Source organism: Parasteatoda tepidariorum, chromosome 6, assembly GCF_982258835.1.
Source record: "Parasteatoda tepidariorum strain Cologne lab strain chromosome 6, Ptep-v5.0, whole genome shotgun sequence".
Classification (NCBI taxonomy): Eukaryota; Metazoa; Arthropoda; class Arachnida; order Araneae; family Theridiidae; genus Parasteatoda; species Parasteatoda tepidariorum.
Window position 1 is genome coordinate 6,913,915 of NC_141760.1, and position 20,601 is coordinate 6,934,515.

The 20,601-nt window shown below is 26.3% G+C and overlaps 1 protein-coding gene across 1 annotated transcript in view; it reads right to left on the reverse strand.

The window, feature by feature from the left end:
* LOC107440284 (RING-type E3 ubiquitin-protein ligase PPIL2) overlaps positions 1-20,601 on the reverse strand; it is a 21,393-nt gene continuing 792 nt past the window's right edge. The window contains exons 2-16 of the mRNA XM_016053161.4: positions 18,574-18,623; positions 16,600-16,714; positions 15,845-15,896; positions 14,860-15,003; positions 10,589-10,678; positions 10,427-10,499; positions 8,680-8,786; positions 7,410-7,530; positions 6,467-6,663; positions 5,623-5,774; positions 5,487-5,543; positions 2,918-2,987; positions 1,946-2,008; positions 1,238-1,365; positions 1-138 (exon numbers count right to left, since the gene is read on the reverse strand). Coding sequence (XP_015908647.2) covers positions 57-138; positions 1,238-1,365; positions 1,946-2,008; positions 2,918-2,987; positions 5,487-5,543; positions 5,623-5,774; positions 6,467-6,663; positions 7,410-7,530; positions 8,680-8,786; positions 10,427-10,499; positions 10,589-10,678; positions 14,860-15,003; positions 15,845-15,896; positions 16,600-16,714; positions 18,574-18,623 — 1,501 coding nt within the window. The 3' untranslated portion in view covers positions 1-56. The remainder of the gene's footprint in view (positions 139-1,237; positions 1,366-1,945; positions 2,009-2,917; positions 2,988-5,486; positions 5,544-5,622; positions 5,775-6,466; positions 6,664-7,409; positions 7,531-8,679; positions 8,787-10,426; positions 10,500-10,588; positions 10,679-14,859; positions 15,004-15,844; positions 15,897-16,599; positions 16,715-18,573; positions 18,624-20,601) is intronic.

A 20,601-nucleotide genomic window follows, 5' to 3' on the forward strand; every position in this document is an offset into this window, starting at 1 on the left:
TTTAAGAAAAAATATTTATTTTACAAAAATATATACAACAATTGTTTGAATATATATCACCACTTACTAAAATCAAATTTACCAGATACATTCTTTTTCTTTTTTACATCTGATACACTATCATTTTTGGAGTTCAAGCTGAAATGAAAAAATTCATAATTTTACAGAGTAATTTTATTAATGAAATTAATTTATAATTATTATTGAGCCTTTTCTAAAATTTTTCTTATGAAAAGGAAAAACAAAAGCTCAGAAATTTTTATGTTTTTCTTGCTTTTGAACTTTTTTCTTAAGTTTTTGGTATAAATTTTCATTTTCTCTAATTTTTTTAAAATTAATTGAGAATTACAGATTTTCCCGGAGTTGTAAGAACCTTGAATATATTTCAATACATAATAGTGATGTCATATCAGTAATTCTGAATTGATCTCATGCAACTCCAAATACTAATTGTATAATAATGAATTATATCAATGTTGATACTTTTTTTTAAAAATAGGCAAGAAATACATTCTGTGAAAGCTTCCATTATAATTTATATACATTTCAATGATACATGAAAATTATATTTGTAACAAATAATCCATAAATTTTCCCTACTTACACGATTTTGGATTTTAGTATTTGGATGTATATCAGTTTGAATTCTTTTAATTCTATCATGAACTCATATGAACTATTGAATGAATCGTGAACTTTTGTGCAGAAATAAAACTTAATGTGTTATGTGCTTATTAGAAGACAGATCTAAGTGAGACATTTCTGGGAAAGATCTCATTTAATTATTAAATATTAATTTATTTTGCTGAGCCATTATAACTCAGTGGATGAAGGTACTAAGACTTAAAATGTTTTTGGAGTGGAAGAAAGTACCAAGTGCATTTGGCAGCAATCAATCGTTAAGTAACCTTAAGTTGGTAGCAAATTAAAATGTTACAAGTGTGAATGCTGCTATGACATGAACATTTTAAATGAATATTAGGGATTCTTTTATTGTGCTGATAGGAAGCATGTGGACAAATAAAGGCAAAGAATAATCTTTATTTGCTATTGTCAACGTATAAACTTTAAAGAACTAATTTACTCAAATTCACTAAAATGCCTCTTTAAACCTTAAATCTTTCACTTATGTTGTATAATATGGTAAAATATGGTTGTATAATATGGTTGATTGAAAATAAATTCTAAGTGGACTTCTAAAATTTAATGCCATAAATAAATAAAAAAAATATCTTACACTTGTGATGCATCAATATATTTCCCAACCCCTTGATGATATACTTTCAGTTTTTTAGTGCTTGGTTCTTTCTTGGCTATGATTGATTTTTCAGATTCTTTCTTCTCCTCTTCCCTTAGTCTAGCTAGCTAATGAAATCAGTTAAAAGGAAAATTATTATCTTTAAAAACATATTTAATTAAAAGAATATACAGTAGGGAACCGATTATCTGGAACGATCGGGACCATCGCTATTCCGGATAACTGATTTTTCCGGTTTTCTGAATCGCTACAAAAAGCCGTTTTTTTATTGTTAAACCCAACTGAAAAAAAAATATTTGAAAATAATCTTAAAAAGAAGAAAAAACGATGAAGTAATACACTAATGATTATTTCCAAAATAATGGTAAGGTAAACATCTTTCAAAAAAGAAAGAAAAATCTTAAAATCCTATGAGGAAAAAAACATATTTTTTTTTAAAAATGGCGGGAAAATTTATCGAATTTCTTTCCGGTTTTCTGATTTCCGGATAATGGGTTCTGTACTGTATTAATTTAATAGAGAATTTATCAACACAAGACAGGCATCATGTTTTGCCATTAAATTGGCAGATCTTTTTAGTAGTAAAAAGACTACTTAAACTCTGCGACTACTTTATAAGGAAAAAATGCATAATTTAAAGAATATAAAATTTTTCATAAAATAAATAAATAAAAAACTATAACTTACAAGATCATCTATCTCTTGAAAAGGATCAACAAATATTTGCACTTTTAAGATTTCTATTTTTTCCTAAAAAGGTACAAAATTTAAAATCAAGTTGCTTTAATTTGTACATTTTTGGTAAACAGTATAAAAGAACTGAGTGACTTTCAATTATCATTCCAACTCGGACAGACAATAACACATAATACAAATAAGATTACAAGTTATGTTTGTAACGGTCTTAGTAACAAGCTAAGTTTTTGCAGAATAAAATATTTGCACACATTTGGCTGTAAGCATTAAGGTTCTTTTGCAATTTTGGGGCACATTACTATGGGGCAATTAATTTATTTACGAATATCATATTTGCAGGCTTTAAAAGCATATAATTCAGTTAAAAAAATGAAGCAGCCCTGATACTTTTTATTAAAATAACTCTAGATGACATTTTACACTTCTCCAGTTTTTATTAACTTTCATAATTCTATTTTTTTTTAAATTAAAATTTTTTTTCTGGACAAGACACAGTTTTTAATTTTATGAAAGTTATTGACAATTAGTGGTAAATAGTGATAATGCCTTTCTTTTTTCCCCTTTAGTTTGATAAAAACAAAAATCACAGTTGGAATTGCAAGCAGTCCTACTTATTTGTTGGAAAGTGTGTTCCTGAAAAATTTATGCATAAATGCTGCAAAGTTTTATGCATAAATGCCATAAAAAAAAAAGCCCTTTAACTAAATATTAACTCTAGATTTAGCTTAGGATAGGAGTTGCTTTAGTCTGCATAAAAAATACACCCAGTTACTGTGGTGCCCTTTAATACACTTTAATTTGTGTCTTCTTAAGTAACTGTTTTTGGTTGAAATGGCATGTTAGTTTAATTGCAGAAAAAATTTAACTAAGTAGAAAAAGGACATAGTTATGAACAGAAATTTAATTCTAGAAAGTGTGGTTAAATTAGAAAATAAGTAATAATGATAATAAAAAAATACTTACTACAGGCTTATCTTCTTTGTCTGTCAGAATTTTTTCCATTCTATTAAGAGTATCCAGTCCACCCACAACTCTAAAAGCATTAATTGGTATTATTATTGACATCATTAATAATCACATAAGGTGTGACGATTAAATATCAATGATTACGTTTCGGATTATTTATTGTAGCAACAATTATATTAAACCTTTATAGGGCTGTGGAAAGTATACTTTCCACCTCTGATAATTTCAGAAAATCCAAATAAATTAATGAAACGAAAAAAAAACATTGCAGAGCTTTGTTTACATAAATGTGGGTAGCAGTAAAGGTTAGTGTGGAGTCAAGAATAGAGGCTAATGCTAGGGAGCTACATATTCTCTCTTGAGCACTATGTGCTGGTTAACTGAATAATTTCTTATTGAGTTTATTTGTAGTTATAAACACATAATTTATTTCAAGTTTATAGCTAATTCTTAACAGTAGTAAAATTTTAAAAATCTCACCTTTTTACTTAAAAAAAAAAATAGTCATAAAAATTAATTTTAGAGAATAAGCTGAAGGAACTTAACATTACTAAAAATAATGGCCCTATAAAGAGCTAAAGAAAGATTGTATTTGGTATGCTTCAAAATGTATGAATTTACTTAGTAAGAAATGTACATGTAATTATCATCAATATTTTTCCAAAAACATTAAAACTAAAAAATTAGAAAAGCAACAACTTAGAAGTCTGCAATTTCAGGTATTTTTTTCATAAAAAATTTATTATTTGGTGTTGAAATATTCACATGTAGTTTCAGAAGTTGAAATCATAAAAGAAATTTGTAAGTTTTGCTAGAAATTTAAATATCATTGATTGTATTGCAATAAAAGTTAGTGTAATTTTATAATTACAAACGTACTATACAATGGAAAACAAATGGTTTTTATTTTTTAAAGGATTTTCTAAACTTCTTTATTTTACGAATTTGAAGCTTTGTTTAAGTCTCTAACAAAATAAATTCATTTTTTAAAATTTTATAGTTTTAAATAAAATTGCATCCCAAGTAAGAATTAGTGTAAGGATATGGCAACTTAATTTAAATTTTATGATAGTTACAATGGAAGTTATGGAAATTTCATATCAACATTTTTTACAATTTACAAAAAAACAAACATAGACAGTATAAATTGATGTTAAACAAACATTAATTAGCAGAAATATAACCTAACTTTATATTAATCATAATATGTTTATGGAATCCTTACATCAGTTATAAAATATGGATAATATAAAAATGTATTTCAAATTTTAAAAGATTGTTAAGCAGTATTTTTTATTTCATTTCAAGGTAGTTTAAAATGTGCAAGACAAATATATAATGAAAAGCTACAGTATATTCCTGCTTATTAAGGAATAATCAGGAACATGAATGATTCAAAATCATTTATTTGACAATTGAATAAGTTATACTTATTGTTTTTCAATAATGTTAAAAATATTTAAATGCAATAGATGATTGTAATTAGTTTAATAAAATACTTTTTAATATTGAAAAATCATAATTTTTAAGTTACAAATGGATTGATTTAAATTTCATAATCATCTATAATTTTCAGTAAATCTTACAACTTCTCAATGATTTCTAGTTTTTACAAATCAAAGTCAAAAGCTCCCACCAACAATGATTTAACCTGCAATTATGAAGTGAAAAACCTGATTTCATTCACATACTACAATACATAGAAAATAAAATTTAAAAAATAAATAAAAAGTTTCATCCTAAAATATATTTTTCACCATTATTATAAATAACTCCCACATGGATATTCAGGCATATACTGTAAACGTTTGAAAAAAAGGCATAGTAAAAAAAGATACTCATCTTCTAGCTGGGTACAAAACTAAAAGCTTTGTGTAAATACGATTGATACTCGTCTTCTGGGTTAGGTACAAAATAACGAGGGTATGCACTTAATTACTGATAAACAGGAGCCCAAAACTGGGGCATATGTTCAGTGCTTATTATAAAATCCAAATAAATAAATAGAAATAGGGTCAATATGTTCTTAATATAATGAATTGAATGAAATAAAGTTGTTAACGAATTTACCATTGTGCTGTGTAAAATATATTTTTTCCATTTATTGATGTGAATTAAATGCATGAAAAATGAAAATCCACTGGACAAATAAATACCCGACTGCACCATTGATGGCTAAGCAAGTTTTGCTTGTTGTCTTGAGCAATCGTTGGCAGGGGAGGGGGGGGCATTTTTTTCTTTCACTAATTAGAAATTTCTAAAAGTTCCTTTCAATATTTCAGACGAAAAAAATAAACTTTCATCAATTTAAATTCCCCAAAGTTAAAAACAAGAAAAGGATAAAAATAATTAATCTTTTTGGCAGATTTTTTCCCCCTATGCATGAATCTTAGAGAACTTTTGTGACTCTTCGGTATAATTTAATCTCCCTCTCAAAAATTGGGTCTCTACAATGCCCATGCTTGGTATACAGCTAAAGGATGATACCACAAAACATATCATAAAATTAGAATTAATTTAACAAAGCATTAATTTTCAATAAATTGTAAAACTTGTATAACATTACTTTCCAAATATTGTATGCTTCTTATCCAGATGTTGACATGAACGATATGTAATGAAGCTAAGAAAAAAAATTCCCAATTAACACTTAACAAAATTATATATGAAATAAAATAAAAGAGCATGAAAGAGAGACTAACAATTGGGACTTATTTGTATTTGGTCCAGAGTTTGCCATGCTAAGGATTCCTCGACCTTGATGACTTAGGTGGGGGGCAAATTCATCTTTGAAAGTTTTCTTCCAAATTGATTCTCCACCATTACCAGTTCCAGTTGGATCACCGCCTTGTATCTGGAAAATAACGAAAATTTAATAATGAACACAGCTTAATTTTTTAAAAAAATATATAGATTACAACAAACAGCAAAACCGGTTAAAAAAAAATTTTTCAGAGCAAAGAAAGAAAAGGATTCTCAAATGATAAAATTTAAAAGTGGGTAAGCTAAAATTACTTTTTAAAAAATCATGAATGCTTAATATAAAAAAATATGCTTAATTTCTCAAGCTATAAAATTAGTAAATATTAGTTATCATAAGTAGAAATATTATAATATTAATAATTAGAACAAAATCTAGCCATTTGAAGCTTTTGTTTACATTATAATACAATCAAGATCACCAAGAGCTTTAAGATAATATATAGATATTTTCATGAAATTTAACTTTATTTCTAAAAAAAAATTTTTTTTTTCTGTTTTATTTATTAATTTATATATTTTTTAAATGTTTCTAAAGGAAAATTGGTAGCCTGTGACAACTTGTAAACCAAAAAAAAAAAGTATTTTTTTTTTCTTTCTTAAAATGGTTATTGTAGTATGGTAGAAATAGGAGAAAAATAGGTAACAAGAAAATAAACTACTTAAAAGGGAAAACTTTTTAAGCAGGAAATTCTTAACTGTGTTTCTTTGTTACAGTTTTTTTTTTTTGAAGAATATGAAAACATTAAATATTAAGGGAACAAATTGAACAAGATGTATACTAACCATAAAATTTTTAATTGATCTATGAAAAATAGTGTTGTCATAGTATCCAGTTTTGCATAATTTAATAAAATTGTCACAAGCTTTGGGAGCAATCTCACAATGCAGTTCCAAATTTAAGGGCCCTAAATTTGTTATCATTTGAGCATAACCCTTCTTCTTAACTCTGGCATATCGCACAGTGTTATCATCCAGGACAGCTGTAAAGAAAAAAAGAATTTTTTTTAGAGGCAGCACTTGATATGACATTATGAGACAGAGTGATAATACTTCCCATAAAGATGATAAAGACAATAAAACAGGAAGGAAAAAAAAAATTTTTTAATACATAAAATTTTAATTTTAAATGCAATACATGTAACAGGAACTGAAAATATATTAGGGTAATTGTCAAAAACATAATATTTTTTAAAAATAAAAAAAATATGTTCTTTATTTATTATTTTAATAAACTTCAAAGTTGTAATTTTTTTTAGTTCGAAAAATTACAATTAGTAATTACAATTTAGTAATTACAAGTAGTAATTATAATTTCGATCATAAAAAAAACATTTCCTCTACCAAAAAAAAAAAAAAAAAAAAAAAAAAAAAAAAAAAAAAATGAAACAAAAAAAGTGGAAAAGTGGCTTTGATCTAGGTATATTTTATCACAAATTTAAGGCACGTAAATTGCGTAAAGTCACATATCTAATCAATTTGTTTTATGTATAAAATGTAGTTGTAATTTATGTTTCTTTTGTTCAGGCCTTGGGTAGAAAAATACATTTTATTTTGACGTACTTTTAATACATTTTTATAGAAATTATGTTTTTTTAACATAGTGAATGACAATAAAAATTATTTAAAAGAATCTTAAGTACTTGAAACAGTCTTTCAAACCTGTGCATTTACTTAAGAGAAGTGATATTCTTCATGGAATGTATAAGGAAGAAACAAAAGAACTAACCAGCTTCATGAAATGTAGATGGTTCAACAGCAGTGGAGGTACTACTAGCAGCGACAGCACCAGTGGAATAGTGTGCAGCATTATATTTATCAGCTTTCACTTTCTCCTCTGTTTTCTTTTCCTATAAATGAGAGACTTTAAACTCAAAAGAATATATCTGAAAAAAAATGTATTATATATAAATATATATAATAAACAGCTGAACCTTCATTTTACACTTTCTGTCTGACTAGCCTTAAAAAACACATGAAGCAGGATAATGTAAAATCAAGGTAAAAAAAAAAATCTAAGCACATTTTTCAAAAGTTAAAACTTATAAGATGAACTACTAGAAAAAAAAATGTGTTTTTTGTTTTTAGACACAACTTCAAGAATATTCCTCTCAATGCTTATTATTGTTTGCAAATTTGCTTCATTGTTTACATTCGTTGAAATTTCAGAGTTTTCAAACTCTTGATCAGTTGTGGGTATATCCTAGGATGTTTTTTGTTGAGCTTCATCGTTTTTATCACTATCATCCGGAGCAAGCATCATAACAGATATTGAAAAGTAATGGGATGTGTGATGCAGTCAATGAATGTGCCATCGACTTCAGAAGATCTTTAGCTTTGCAATTTTATTCCAATAGTCCAATGTTCCTACAGGATACCGAGAAGCAATTAATCCTGAGACGCTTTATTAGGTAAAGTAAAATTTTTTGATGTATTGGTAATATTTTATTTGTTATAAGCCTTCCAAATCATGAAGGGAATTGTGAAACACTCTGTATTATATTAATAAAATGGAAATACACTAATTAATGACACGCTTACAAACATTAAAAGTATTTGTATACAAAAAAGGAAATGTAATGGTAATTATGTGAGAATGCAGAAATATATTATTTGAGTTGAGTTAAGGGTTGAATGTTTTAGCACAAGATCTAGAATAGGCTATACTGCTCCAGCTCTGAATAATAAAATTCTGAATAATAATAAGTAAGCTAAATGGTGCTATAAGCTAAGTCAGATTAAAAAAAGACGAAGAAAAGAGAAGAAAAGAATAGACTGGTAGAGCACTTCAGGGTCTTGAGACTCATATTTACAGAAAAAAGCAACCTTCTCCAAGTTTTTTTTATATTTGTATGTTTAGATAAACTCAGAATCAAAAAATATTCTTACAGTTCGTAATCTCGAGTGCTTTAGCATTCAGCCTCACAAACAAATTGTGTACAGAAAATACATTCAGGCAGCAACAATTAAAAGAGATACATAAATATATATTTACTCACTGAAGCTTTATTAGCAGATTCCCTTTTCAATTCTTCTAAAACATCTCTAGTGACAGAATTTACGCTTTTTAAATTGTGATAAGAATCTGCATCTTTTTCTCCATTTTCTGCAAGTAATGCAAAATATCTAATTTACAAATCATAAATATAAATAAGGAAATAAATTAGAATAAAACTGTTTAACATATAAAGAAATTTAAAATATGCGTTAGACTCGTCTGAATTTCACAATGCTTAGAAAAGAAATATGTAAATGAAAATTTATGAAGGAATTTAAGAAAAAAATTAAAGGAAGAATTTTAAAACATTGATTTACAGAAGTTTAAAATTGCAATTCTTTCTAAATCTCTGAAAGGAGGGCAGTTAAACGTAATGTTAAGTGCCTTTACAGAATGAACTTATTGCTGATAGCCTTCATTATCTTAAACTTAAGCATTAAAAAAGCCAGTAGCAATAATTGGGTAATAAGGGCACTCCAATTTCTAAAAAATTAAAAGCTTGAGCAGTTGGCTGGCCTCTAAGAGATCTATTTTTGGAAAGATAGCCATAGTGAAAGAATAAATGCTGCTATTTTTTTCTTTTGCAATAATATTTTTTTAAAGAAGCTTCAACTCACCATAAATTAAAAAAAGAGTCATTCTTTAGCATCTAGTGAATGTTAAAAAGGTACATTGTGTGTTTTTTTATGAAGTTAATTGTCAACAAACCAAACAACTTTTAAATACTACAATCTTTTGTACAAAAGGTTTACAATTGAAAAAGCCAAAATTTTATTTACTTAGAATTCTTTTCATTTTGTTGAATGCGTACATTCATTTGTTTTGCAGCCAGTATAATTGAAGAGAGTAAAGAAATGCATACAATCAAAATGTACCTTTTTTTAAAAAAAGAAGTTTTTAATAATTTTTTCTAGGGATCCATACTGAAATTATATTCCCAATATTTTAATCTTGATATTATTTTTAAATAAATGAGTTTTCAAAATGTGCGTAATTTTTTTCCCGCATATCTTAAATAGTTGCAGCAAAACATGAAAGAATACACAAAAAATGAAATAAATATTAAAGTCTCCAAACTTTAAAATGCTCTTCTGTCTGAACTTTCAGAACTATAATTATCACACTCCCTTTAAAATGAGGAAAGTAAATTGCAGTTACTCTCCACATTTTAGGGGTACATTTAAAAAAGTTTTAATACCTGTAATGTCCAATATCATGATCACAAATTAATTAGCACATTTTAGGTTAGACGTCTAAACATTAGGAATATTAGCAATAGAATTAGAGCTTCTTAGTCCAATCATTAGATCAAAAATTAGAAAAGTATTCAATTTTATATTTGAGCATTGCACAATTAACTTGACACAGCCATATTAGAGAAACTAATAAAGCAAAAAAGTAATAATGCATATTAGTTGGAAATACTAATTTTTTGATAATTCAAGAATTTCTTGTGAAAAACGATTTATTAGAGAAACTAATAAAGCAAAAAAGTAATAATGCATATTAGTTGGAAATAATTTTTTTTTGATAATTCAAGAATTTCTTGTGAAAAACGAAGCAGCTTCATTCAAATAAGGATTTTTTAAAATTAGAATTATAAATTTTTTATAGGAAGACTATAGAAATAAATTTTTATAGGAAAATATTCTAATATTTTAACTTTCAGGACACACACTCAGCTAACTTTTAATGAAGAACTATGCAAATAAAACAGATGTAGAAACAAGCCAATCTTATTTTATTACCTTCAGACACAGATAGCTTATTTTTTACATGGTGGAAGTTGTTAAAGTTGAACTTCTCCAGATTTGATGGATCCTATATGAAAGAAAACTTCCCAGTTAAGAGTATAAACAATTAAACTTACATTAATTATTTAAAGAAAAAAGTAATTATTTTATAAATACCTGAATTGTAATGATATCATTTCTTGTAAATGGTACATCTGTAATAAGATCTTTGAAATTCTTTGTTTTCAGATTTAGTTGATCAATAGCCTTAAAACAATATATATATATATATATATATATATAAAATATATATATATATATATATATATATATATATATATATATATATATATATATATATATATATATATATATATATATATATAAAATATATATATATATATATATATATATATATATATATATATATATATATATATATATATATATATATATATATATATATCAGTGTTTTCACTACAGCGCGAGAACGCGAGAATCTCGCATATTTTTTTCTTTTCTCACATTAAAAAATGATTACCGCGAGAAATTCGCGCATTCTATAAATAAATGTCAAAATTCGCGAATTTCTCACACTTTGGAAAAAGCTTCGAACTACGCCATTTAGAATAAAATCCGTTTCACTTTTCTTCCTGGATCTTTCATTATTTTCAACATCTGCCCCGTTATCTAGCTTCTCTATTTACCAGTATTGTTCAGAACCTTTTCGAACAACAGAACATAACCACGGAACCCCTTTCACAACGCATTTCTCTGTAACCACGCATTTACCGTAGGTAAGGTTTCTTCATGTAAGACATTCAAATTTTTTATGTGCTAATGTAAGATGGACAAATACCTTGTAAAGGCAAAATCTTCTATGATGATGCACCAAAAATATTCAATGCTTTTAAAAATAGAAGACGTTAAAAATGTATTATAATTAAAGAAATGATTTTTTTCAAGAGTTTTTGTGTTTTTTTAGTTTTTAGAAATCTCACTTAACTTTTTGAAATCTCACCCTGTTTTTGAGAAAGGGTGAGAAATTCTCACCCATTTTTTTTCTATGATGAAAACACTGTATATATATATATATATATATATATAATTCAAACACTTTATACAGTTTGAAATAATGAGTTAATTGCTTTTTTTTTTTTTTTTTTTGGAGAGGGAGCATATTGTCGATTACAATACAATACCTTAAAATCCAAAGTAATTAAGATAAATATCTACAGTTAGCAGTATAAAATACATAAGCTGTACTAAAATATATTTTAAAATTTTCATTACATATTTTTGCAAAAGTTTAATAGTTTTCCCAATAGATATACTAAATTGAATACAAGATCTCCAGTGCACAATACAAAAAAGTTACACTTTAAATGCTTTTTAGCTTAATGATCCGATTATTGCACTACAAAATGGGAACTTCATGATTAGTCAAAATACACTAATCTATTACAGCAGACAAGGGGTGTAATCAAGACCAGGGTGTGTAAAAAATCAGATAAACCAGAATTTACTAGACCAATGGATTTAGAAGTAACACCCCACATATGGGTCTGAACATGTAAGCTGATGGCAACAGGGGTGAGAGAGATATTTCTCGAAATGGTGCGCATATTCAGATATCTAATAGTGTAATTGATATAATAGTGTGAGTGAGATTAAAAATACTAAATGCTGTTCTGTATCTGGGTTTGAACTTATTGCAATCTATAAGGGACTATAATTCAATAACATGACTACTGAACTTGTCTTCATTGACATTTGGATTTTAACAGATAGTTGCAGTTAACAGTTTTCAATGAATGATTGTTCGAGACAAGACAAGCTTGAATATTCTAGATCTTATAGTACGATCTTCTTCAAGACACTCTATGAACTTTCGATGGGTTTCATCTCCCATGTTGGATTGAATGTTAATGAGATAACTAGTAGCTTTGCCAGGACTGTCTCTGCTGATCCCTTGCAGGGCAATGCTTGTCTAACTTTCACTGAAATCTCGTCAAACAAAAAGATGGAACATTTTGGACAGTCCCATCAGCTCAATCAAGGTACTTTGGAAAGAGATTAGTCAGTGTCACCAGCTCAATATTCCTAGGAAACAACAGGTGGCTCTCCGAATTACCTTTCAACAAGGCGAATCTTTTCTGTCTATCATTGGTGCAAGGCAGATCAGGCCTTCCCCAATCATATTCTTAAATGCTTAAACTTTATTGCTCTCAAGATTTAAAACAATTCTTCTTTTATTTTTGGACTTTTTTTTTTAAATAGACTTTTGGTTTGATGCAAATGGTTTAGTTTAACAACAGAAGAGACAATAATTCAAATTATCACCAAATACAAAGCAATTTTTTCTGAATAAATTCTTTTTTGCATCATGAAAGAGAGAACATAACAGTAACTTGAAGTACATGGCCCCGAGTATTTTTTTTCTCCAGAAGATTGATTAAGAGTTTGTTAGCTTCTTAATATTTTTCCTTTCTTTTTAGAAAATGCCCAGTTTTGGTACAGATAATTGTATTAGTTCTAGAATAAAAAAATAATCTGTTTCAATTAGTTAAATTATTTGTGCTTTTATATGTAGTTGCTCTGCACTATTTAATAATTACATAGCATGAAAAAATTCAATTTGGGTAGTAAACTTAAATAATAATCACACATAAATAAAATATTAAAAAAAATAATGAAATATATAAATCACTATCAGGCAAAATTTCATCAGCAATTTCCAAAAAGAAGGATATGGTATGCTTTGTGCTACATAGATTAAAGCAAAGAAACATTCTTAAATAAAGTGTAGAAAAGGACAAATAAGAAAAAATCAAATGATATGAACGTTTATGTTTTTAAGTCTTAAGTTACAAAAAGGTGGTAAAGAGAAGGAGTTAACACGGTAAAAATAAGACAAACTTTCCCAAAAAGGCCCGTTTACATCAGAAAATTCAATTTGGGTAGAAAACTTAAATAATAATCACACATAAATAAAATAGTTACAAAAGTAATGAAATTATTTTTTAATATTTGTCCTGTTTATATATATATATATATATATATATATATATATATATATATATATATATATATATATATATATATATATATATATATATATATATATATATATATATATATATATATAAACAGGGTATATTTTGTGATGTTCATTTCTGCATTTTATTTTTGTTTTCTTCACATTGTTTTTTGCTTTAACATCATTGATTATTAGAATAATATCAGACAATACCAACATAATAATTTTGCGAACTAAAAGAAATCTATACTTATATATTAGGATAAAACAAAAATGTCCCTACATAAAAAATAAAACAAAATCAATAGATATTTATATTATGCTTGTTAAAGGTGATTTGACGATATGTGACAACTGGAAAGGAATCACTTTGTTAAATGTATGCAGCAAACTTTTAACTAGAATAATGAGGAAGGAAGGAAAAATGCAATTGACAAAAGCCTGAAACCATAGCGAGCAGGTTTCAGAGCTAACAGATCATGTGTCGACCACATTGCAATGTTACGGATTATTGTGGAACAATCTATTGAATGGTAATCAGCAATGTATTTAAATTTTATAGATTTTGAAAAAGCTTTCAACAGTTTACACAGAGAAACACTCTTTAAGCTGTTGGAATTCTATGGAATTCCTGATTGTTTTGCAAACATTATCAAAAAAATATATAAAAATTAACAATATACAAGCTATCCATGCCGGCCAACAATCAAAATCCTTCAAGGTTGATTTAGATGTTAGATAGGGCTGTATACTTTCACTAACAATCTTTTTAATTGCTATTGACTGGATTATGAAGAGAGTATCAGAGAAAAAAAAATGGGTATAAGATGAATATCTTTTTGACCTTGATTTTGCAGACAACTTATGATTACTGACCAACACATTTTTTTTTTATCTTCAAAAATGAATAAATTATAAAACGCGTAGGAAAAAAAGTTAAAAAAGAATTTATTTAGGATTTTTTTTGTTGGTAATCCTTATCAATTTTTATTTCTTGTCTTTTATTCATGAGAATCAGACAGCAAGTTACACTGAAATGTTCACGATAGAATTATGCTTAGTTAAAACAAGTTAAGCACACTCTTAATCGCCAGTTGGTGGCTAAAAGAGTCATGGAGGTTCAGGCTCCACAATTTCAATCAAGACTACTCACTTGATGGTGGCAATGAGGTCAGCATTGCACATGGGCTGTCTTTATTTCCAGACAAGCAAGTGGGCTTCAAGATAGTACAGTCTTATGCTTAATTATGCAACTTAAATTATGAATACAGTAAGGAAATGTCAATTATTATTTAAGTATAGTGAAAAAACTGAAATGTAAACAGTAAAATATTGATTCATTTTGTTACAAGAGAAATATATATAATTTTGTTACAAGAAAAATATAATTGTAATAAAATAAAATTACCTCATAGGAGAATACATTGCCTGTAGTTTTAATGGCAACAATGTGGGAGTTTTCATTAAAAACTTTAAACAAGACTGGACAATGGTAAAATCCATCAGAATTTTTCGTAAAATTTAGTTTAATTAAGGTCTTTGAATCCAGGGGCTGAAATTAGGAATAAAAGATCTGTATAAAAAATAGGGATTAAATGAAAAAGTTAACATCTGAATAGAAAGAGAGACGATTATCTTTTAAAATTAAACATATTCATTTGATAAACATCATATAAGTGCATTATTTGTTATAACCATTAATACTGGACATTTACCAAGATTCTAAGAGTTCTTGATAGAATCTACTTTGATAATAGCTGACCACATTCAAATTCATAAAACTAAAAATGCTAACTAGAGAGACACTATTTTTGTTGTCAGGAAACATGTCCATTATATTTTTACACCACAAATAAAATTTGCAATTGATTAAATAAAAAGGCTGGAAATTAAAAAAAAAAGAAGAAAAAAAAGCTGCATAATATAAGAAGTAAAAATAATAATAAATATGCATTTCATTAAAGTTTATTTACAATTATTTATGATATTTAAAATATTACATGAAAGCAAATTCTTTTATATGATAGCGATAATCCATATTGTCTAATCTTTCACATTAGCGATCCAAAATGATCAACGTGTATAGTCAGGGGTATATTACATACATACATAATTACTTTTAAAATTATATTTCATATTCATGAATAAAATAAGTTGAAAACTGAAGTAATAATTCTATCGTTCAATTTTTATTATCTTCTGAGGTTTGAATAGCATGAGTTTTTCCATTTCTATGTTTTACAATGATAGATATAAAATTATGAAAATGTAGAATAATAATTAAAAATACTAGTGAAAGAAAATCAATAGAAATAGCAACTTTTTAACAAAAATAAACACAAATGATCGTTAAAAACTAATAGATTATTAATGATGAGAAACTACATGTTTACCTTCCCAGTTGCTGGATCAATATGGTATTTCTTGAGAAAGGGTATAATATGCCTGTCAAAAGATAAATATGGTTAACAATTTCATTAAACAAAACTTTTTTCTAATTCAGTAAGATATACAGATTATAAGTTCTAATAAATATTTTCATTTTTCAAAAATGATAACTAAATAGTATGAAAACAATTCCAAATGATTTAATTTATTCTTTTTTGCTAAGTTCTGCTTCTCGTACAGTCCAAAAATTTTAATTTAATCTAAATAAAATTTAACTTTTAATTAATAAAAAATACTATTTTGAAATTGGAAAGCAAATAAAGAAAGTGTAATAATAAAAAATTTTGAAAAAAAAAAAAACTTTAAAAACAATTTAATTTTTAGAATAAGCTCACAAAAAAAGAAGAAAAAAGCTTTAACAAATTTGAAACATTAAAATGTGTTACAATTTATAATTAAATGTAACTTTAATAATGAAAACATAATAAATATATAAAAACATTTTTAATCTTACAAAATACATAGCTGCCACCAAGGATAGGAAAAAAATCCTGTAGATTTTACGAAACAATATAAATTTCGTGATAATTGCTGCGAAATGTACTAAATATTTTATACATAGGGAATTTTAGGAGTTTTTAGAATCATCAAAATTGAAAAACTGCAATGTTTCCCAGTTATGATTAACATTAAATAAACTTGCAAAAATTTTTGCATAAAAACTTATAAAAATATAGTAAAGAAGTGATTAATGACTAACATAAGATCATAAACAACTCCTTCAGGTGTACACAATGGGTGTTCAAATGGTTGCAGTGAAAGTGCACAATGATCAAATGGAAGTCGCCTGAACTCAGCTCCAGCAGTATTGGCAGCTAAATTGGGGAACAGACAAAAAAATTAAATTATTAATTTAAGCTCGTTATCAAAGATATTATTTTCTATAATGATTTCAGATGTTTGTCATAATGAATCATGCACATTATTTAATTTATTCAAATTGAATACAAATTAATAAATTCGGACCAAACTAAATTATGTAGATTGCTCAATTTTTAGAAGATTTTATTGATTTATTGTGTAGTAGTGTACAAGTGCAAATTATTTAGAGTGATTCCATTTTTACAAAAGTTTCATTCAGAGTTTTTAAAAAAGAAATTCCAGTTCAAACAAAGTGAATAAAAAAAAAAATAACGCAAGTAAATCGATGTATTAAAAATATTATATGTATTAAAAAAATGAAGTATAAAAATTTATAATTAATATTTTACTAAAATGTCTTTCTTCAATTCAAGTACAGTAATCAACAAATATTAAACACATTTTTGAATTATTACAAGACACTAAATGCATGATGTTAAAAAAAATAATAAAATAAGAAGTTTGCTACTTCATAGTTTTGGGACTTATGTTAAACAAAAAAAAGTTCCCGGAGATTTGCTAGAAATACAATAAATAAATAAATATTTTAATCCGTAAAAAATATTATATTAACAATCTAAAATAAATTGGTTTAAAACATCCCAAGAAACAAGTTTAAGACAATTTTTGTTAAGTATATTTAAAAAATTTTTCAGTTGTAATTCCAAGAGAACTATGTAAAAAATTCATGTATGACTCTATATTCAGATAAAATCATTCTGATATTAAGAGAGCATATTTACAAATTTAATAATCTAGCAATTCAAAAATTAAGAAAACAATAATTGTAGGGAAATATTTTTCTGACATTATCATATTCAGGAATACTTAAAAATTACTAACAATTATAACTAAAAATTGCTTTGTTTCATATAATAAGTTTTGAAAATAGGGCTAAAAAATGTAACATGGTGATAAAAATGATCAAACCGTAACCATCTTTTTTACTGAACTATGGCATTGCCAATGTTTCAGAATTTTAAGAGTTAATATCTTTTACTACCTACACTATGTGGTTGCAGATCAAAGAAGTTAGTAATAATAATTTATCACCCAGAATAAGTAAGATATACAGTAACAGTATAATGCCATAGCTGGCTACTCAAAATTAATAAATATGGTAATACATAAGATTCACACCAGCAATGAAAATTTAGATGTCCAAAAAATTAATATGGTAGACGTACTTTAGAAAAAAATATTACACTTTACAATTTCATAATTCATGCTATGGTACTCATCAAAAGTTATTAATTGCCACCTATAACACCCTAAAACTAATTAGGTTTATTACCCCACAATGATTAAATATTAGAATTTTTTAAAATTAAGTAAAACAAAAAAGTTTAAATAATATTAGTAAATAGATTCAACGTACAGATCAAAATGCAGAGACCAAATAAATAAATGAGGAAAACAGGTAAGTAAAAACTAAAAAAATATTATAATAAAAATTATCTAAATTTTATGGATGAACAACTACATTGTCAGTACATGAATGCAAAGCAAAGCACAACATGTAAATTTGTAATTTCAACATTTAAAATTTTTTGAATCAGCACTTTCAGTTATTCCAGTTGGAAAATAACTATTTTTCGTTATTATTTTGTGATTTCCAAACATATTTCAAGGCGACAATTTTGTTCCCCATGCATATAATTTTAGTGACATTCGTAGAACAATTGTCGACGATTGTCACGATGTCGTCATACTGGCATGAACCCTAGTAATGCAGCACATGTACACTTAACTGTAACAATAAATAAAATTTCCCAATCAAGGATATATTTAAAAATGTTGTTTGTATAAATACTCTGTTTTTTCCCTCCATAGAACTGACTCCATTCTGTAGCTGTTAAATACCTAAAAAGAATAAAAAAAATTTAAGATATTAGACAATATTAATAAATAAAAGCATTGATAATTTTTGAAAATAAATACTTATACGTACTATTAAATTACAAAATGCAGAAACTTACATTTTTTCTGCATTTAGTAAAAATCAACCTTTAAAAAAGCAATGACTAAATTTTTTTGATTAAGTAAAAATTAGCAAATTTAACAATATTGGTATCCTTCAACATTGAAATTGTAAGATAACTTACTTTCCATAAAACAATAAGTTACTACCTTTACCTTTCTATTGTGTATATGACTTATTGAGAAACTTTTGAATACAACTGATAATCCCCTATAATCACTAGATTTTGTTTTTTAGATTTCCGCCCTTTTTTAAACTTAAAAACTCGAAACTGCTCATAAACTCAAAACTGTACTGTTCATTTAAAAGAATGTTGTCGAGTTTATTGACAGACAGACACATTTCTATAAAATAATTGCTCAGAGTTACAGAGCTGATTAAGGCCAGCAAACTAACTGACAACTATTGTATTAGAGACGAGAATAATATTTTGAGTAGTCGGGGATTGAGTACTTGAGTATTCTAGCATTTAAGTACTCAGTTGTTTTCCAAAAAAAAAAAAAAAAAAAAAAAACAGACAGTTTGTGGGCCACAACAAATAACACAAAATTCATTATTCATCAATACATTACAGAATTATCTAACATACACTTGCATGGAAAAATTTGCAGTAGTTCCTCAAGATCTAAAAATAAGTCACCATAAAAATCTTTAATATTGGTCAGTCTTATTGCTAAAAAGAGGCCAGAATATTGAATTTATATTGTGGGAGAAACTCACTCCATCTTTTCTATCAATTCAAATAGTTTATTTGATTCTCTTAATGAAATTTGACTGACATATGAAAAATCATAACTTTTTTATTTCAATCAATGATCTATGTATTGATTGAAATAAAAATGATTGTATGATTATAAATTTCTCCTAAGGAAGCTTTTAATAAACTCATATAAAATATTGTTAAGGTAAATTCAATATATTTTTTTTCTTCACAATCTTTGGCAGATATATTTTTTTATATTTTATCACTAACACCTGCATTTTATTTTATCACTTATTATTATTTTTATACCCCGTTAAGTTTTCACTCAACTTTAAGTTCAGAACATTGATGAATTTATCTTTTTCCAAATTAAAGCAGATTTAGCATATCTTCAATAATTAATTCAGAAAATCTATTGACTTGGTAATAAAAAGAAAAGATTTAGGGCAGAAAAATCTGCATTTTTAGTAATTTCCTGCTTAAAATTTTGATTTTTACTCAACAAAATAATTAACGATATATCTTTACTTATTTTGAAAAATAAAATTTTAGTTTTAGGTAATTAATTATAGAAAAAAGTTCAAACAAGTTGCGACAGTCAAATTTTAAGATAAAATTATTAGTTCTCCAAAGACTGAAAACTTTTTAATATCACTTTATACAAAAATTACAATGATAGTAACTATTTGCAATAATGTTAGGCTACTTATGCTATCTAGTTTAAAAAGCTTTAAGAAAGGTAAAACTTAAGTTTTTTTTAAAGGTCACTAGAGAGAAAAAGTGGCCACTAAACCTCTAGAAGTCACATGGAGAACTAGAGAAATTATTTAACTTAGTTTATCACTAAAATAATTTTTTACTCCTAGAAATAATAAGATAAGTAAGTTTTGTTTGCTGTACATGCACAGTGACACAATTATTTTATACCTGAAGAAAGAAATCAATAACAACACAATAAAAATAGTATGAAACTGAAGAAGGCCATTAAAAAATCATTGAAAATTATTAAGGAAAATAAAGTATGAAAGATATGAAAAGGGGAGAATAATCTCTGAGTCTTGGCAACTTCTGGGCAGCGGCACATGAGAAAATAAAATAAAATAACCGCAGAAAGAGATCGACTTGAATTGTATAACTCATAGCTACCCCTGGGCAAA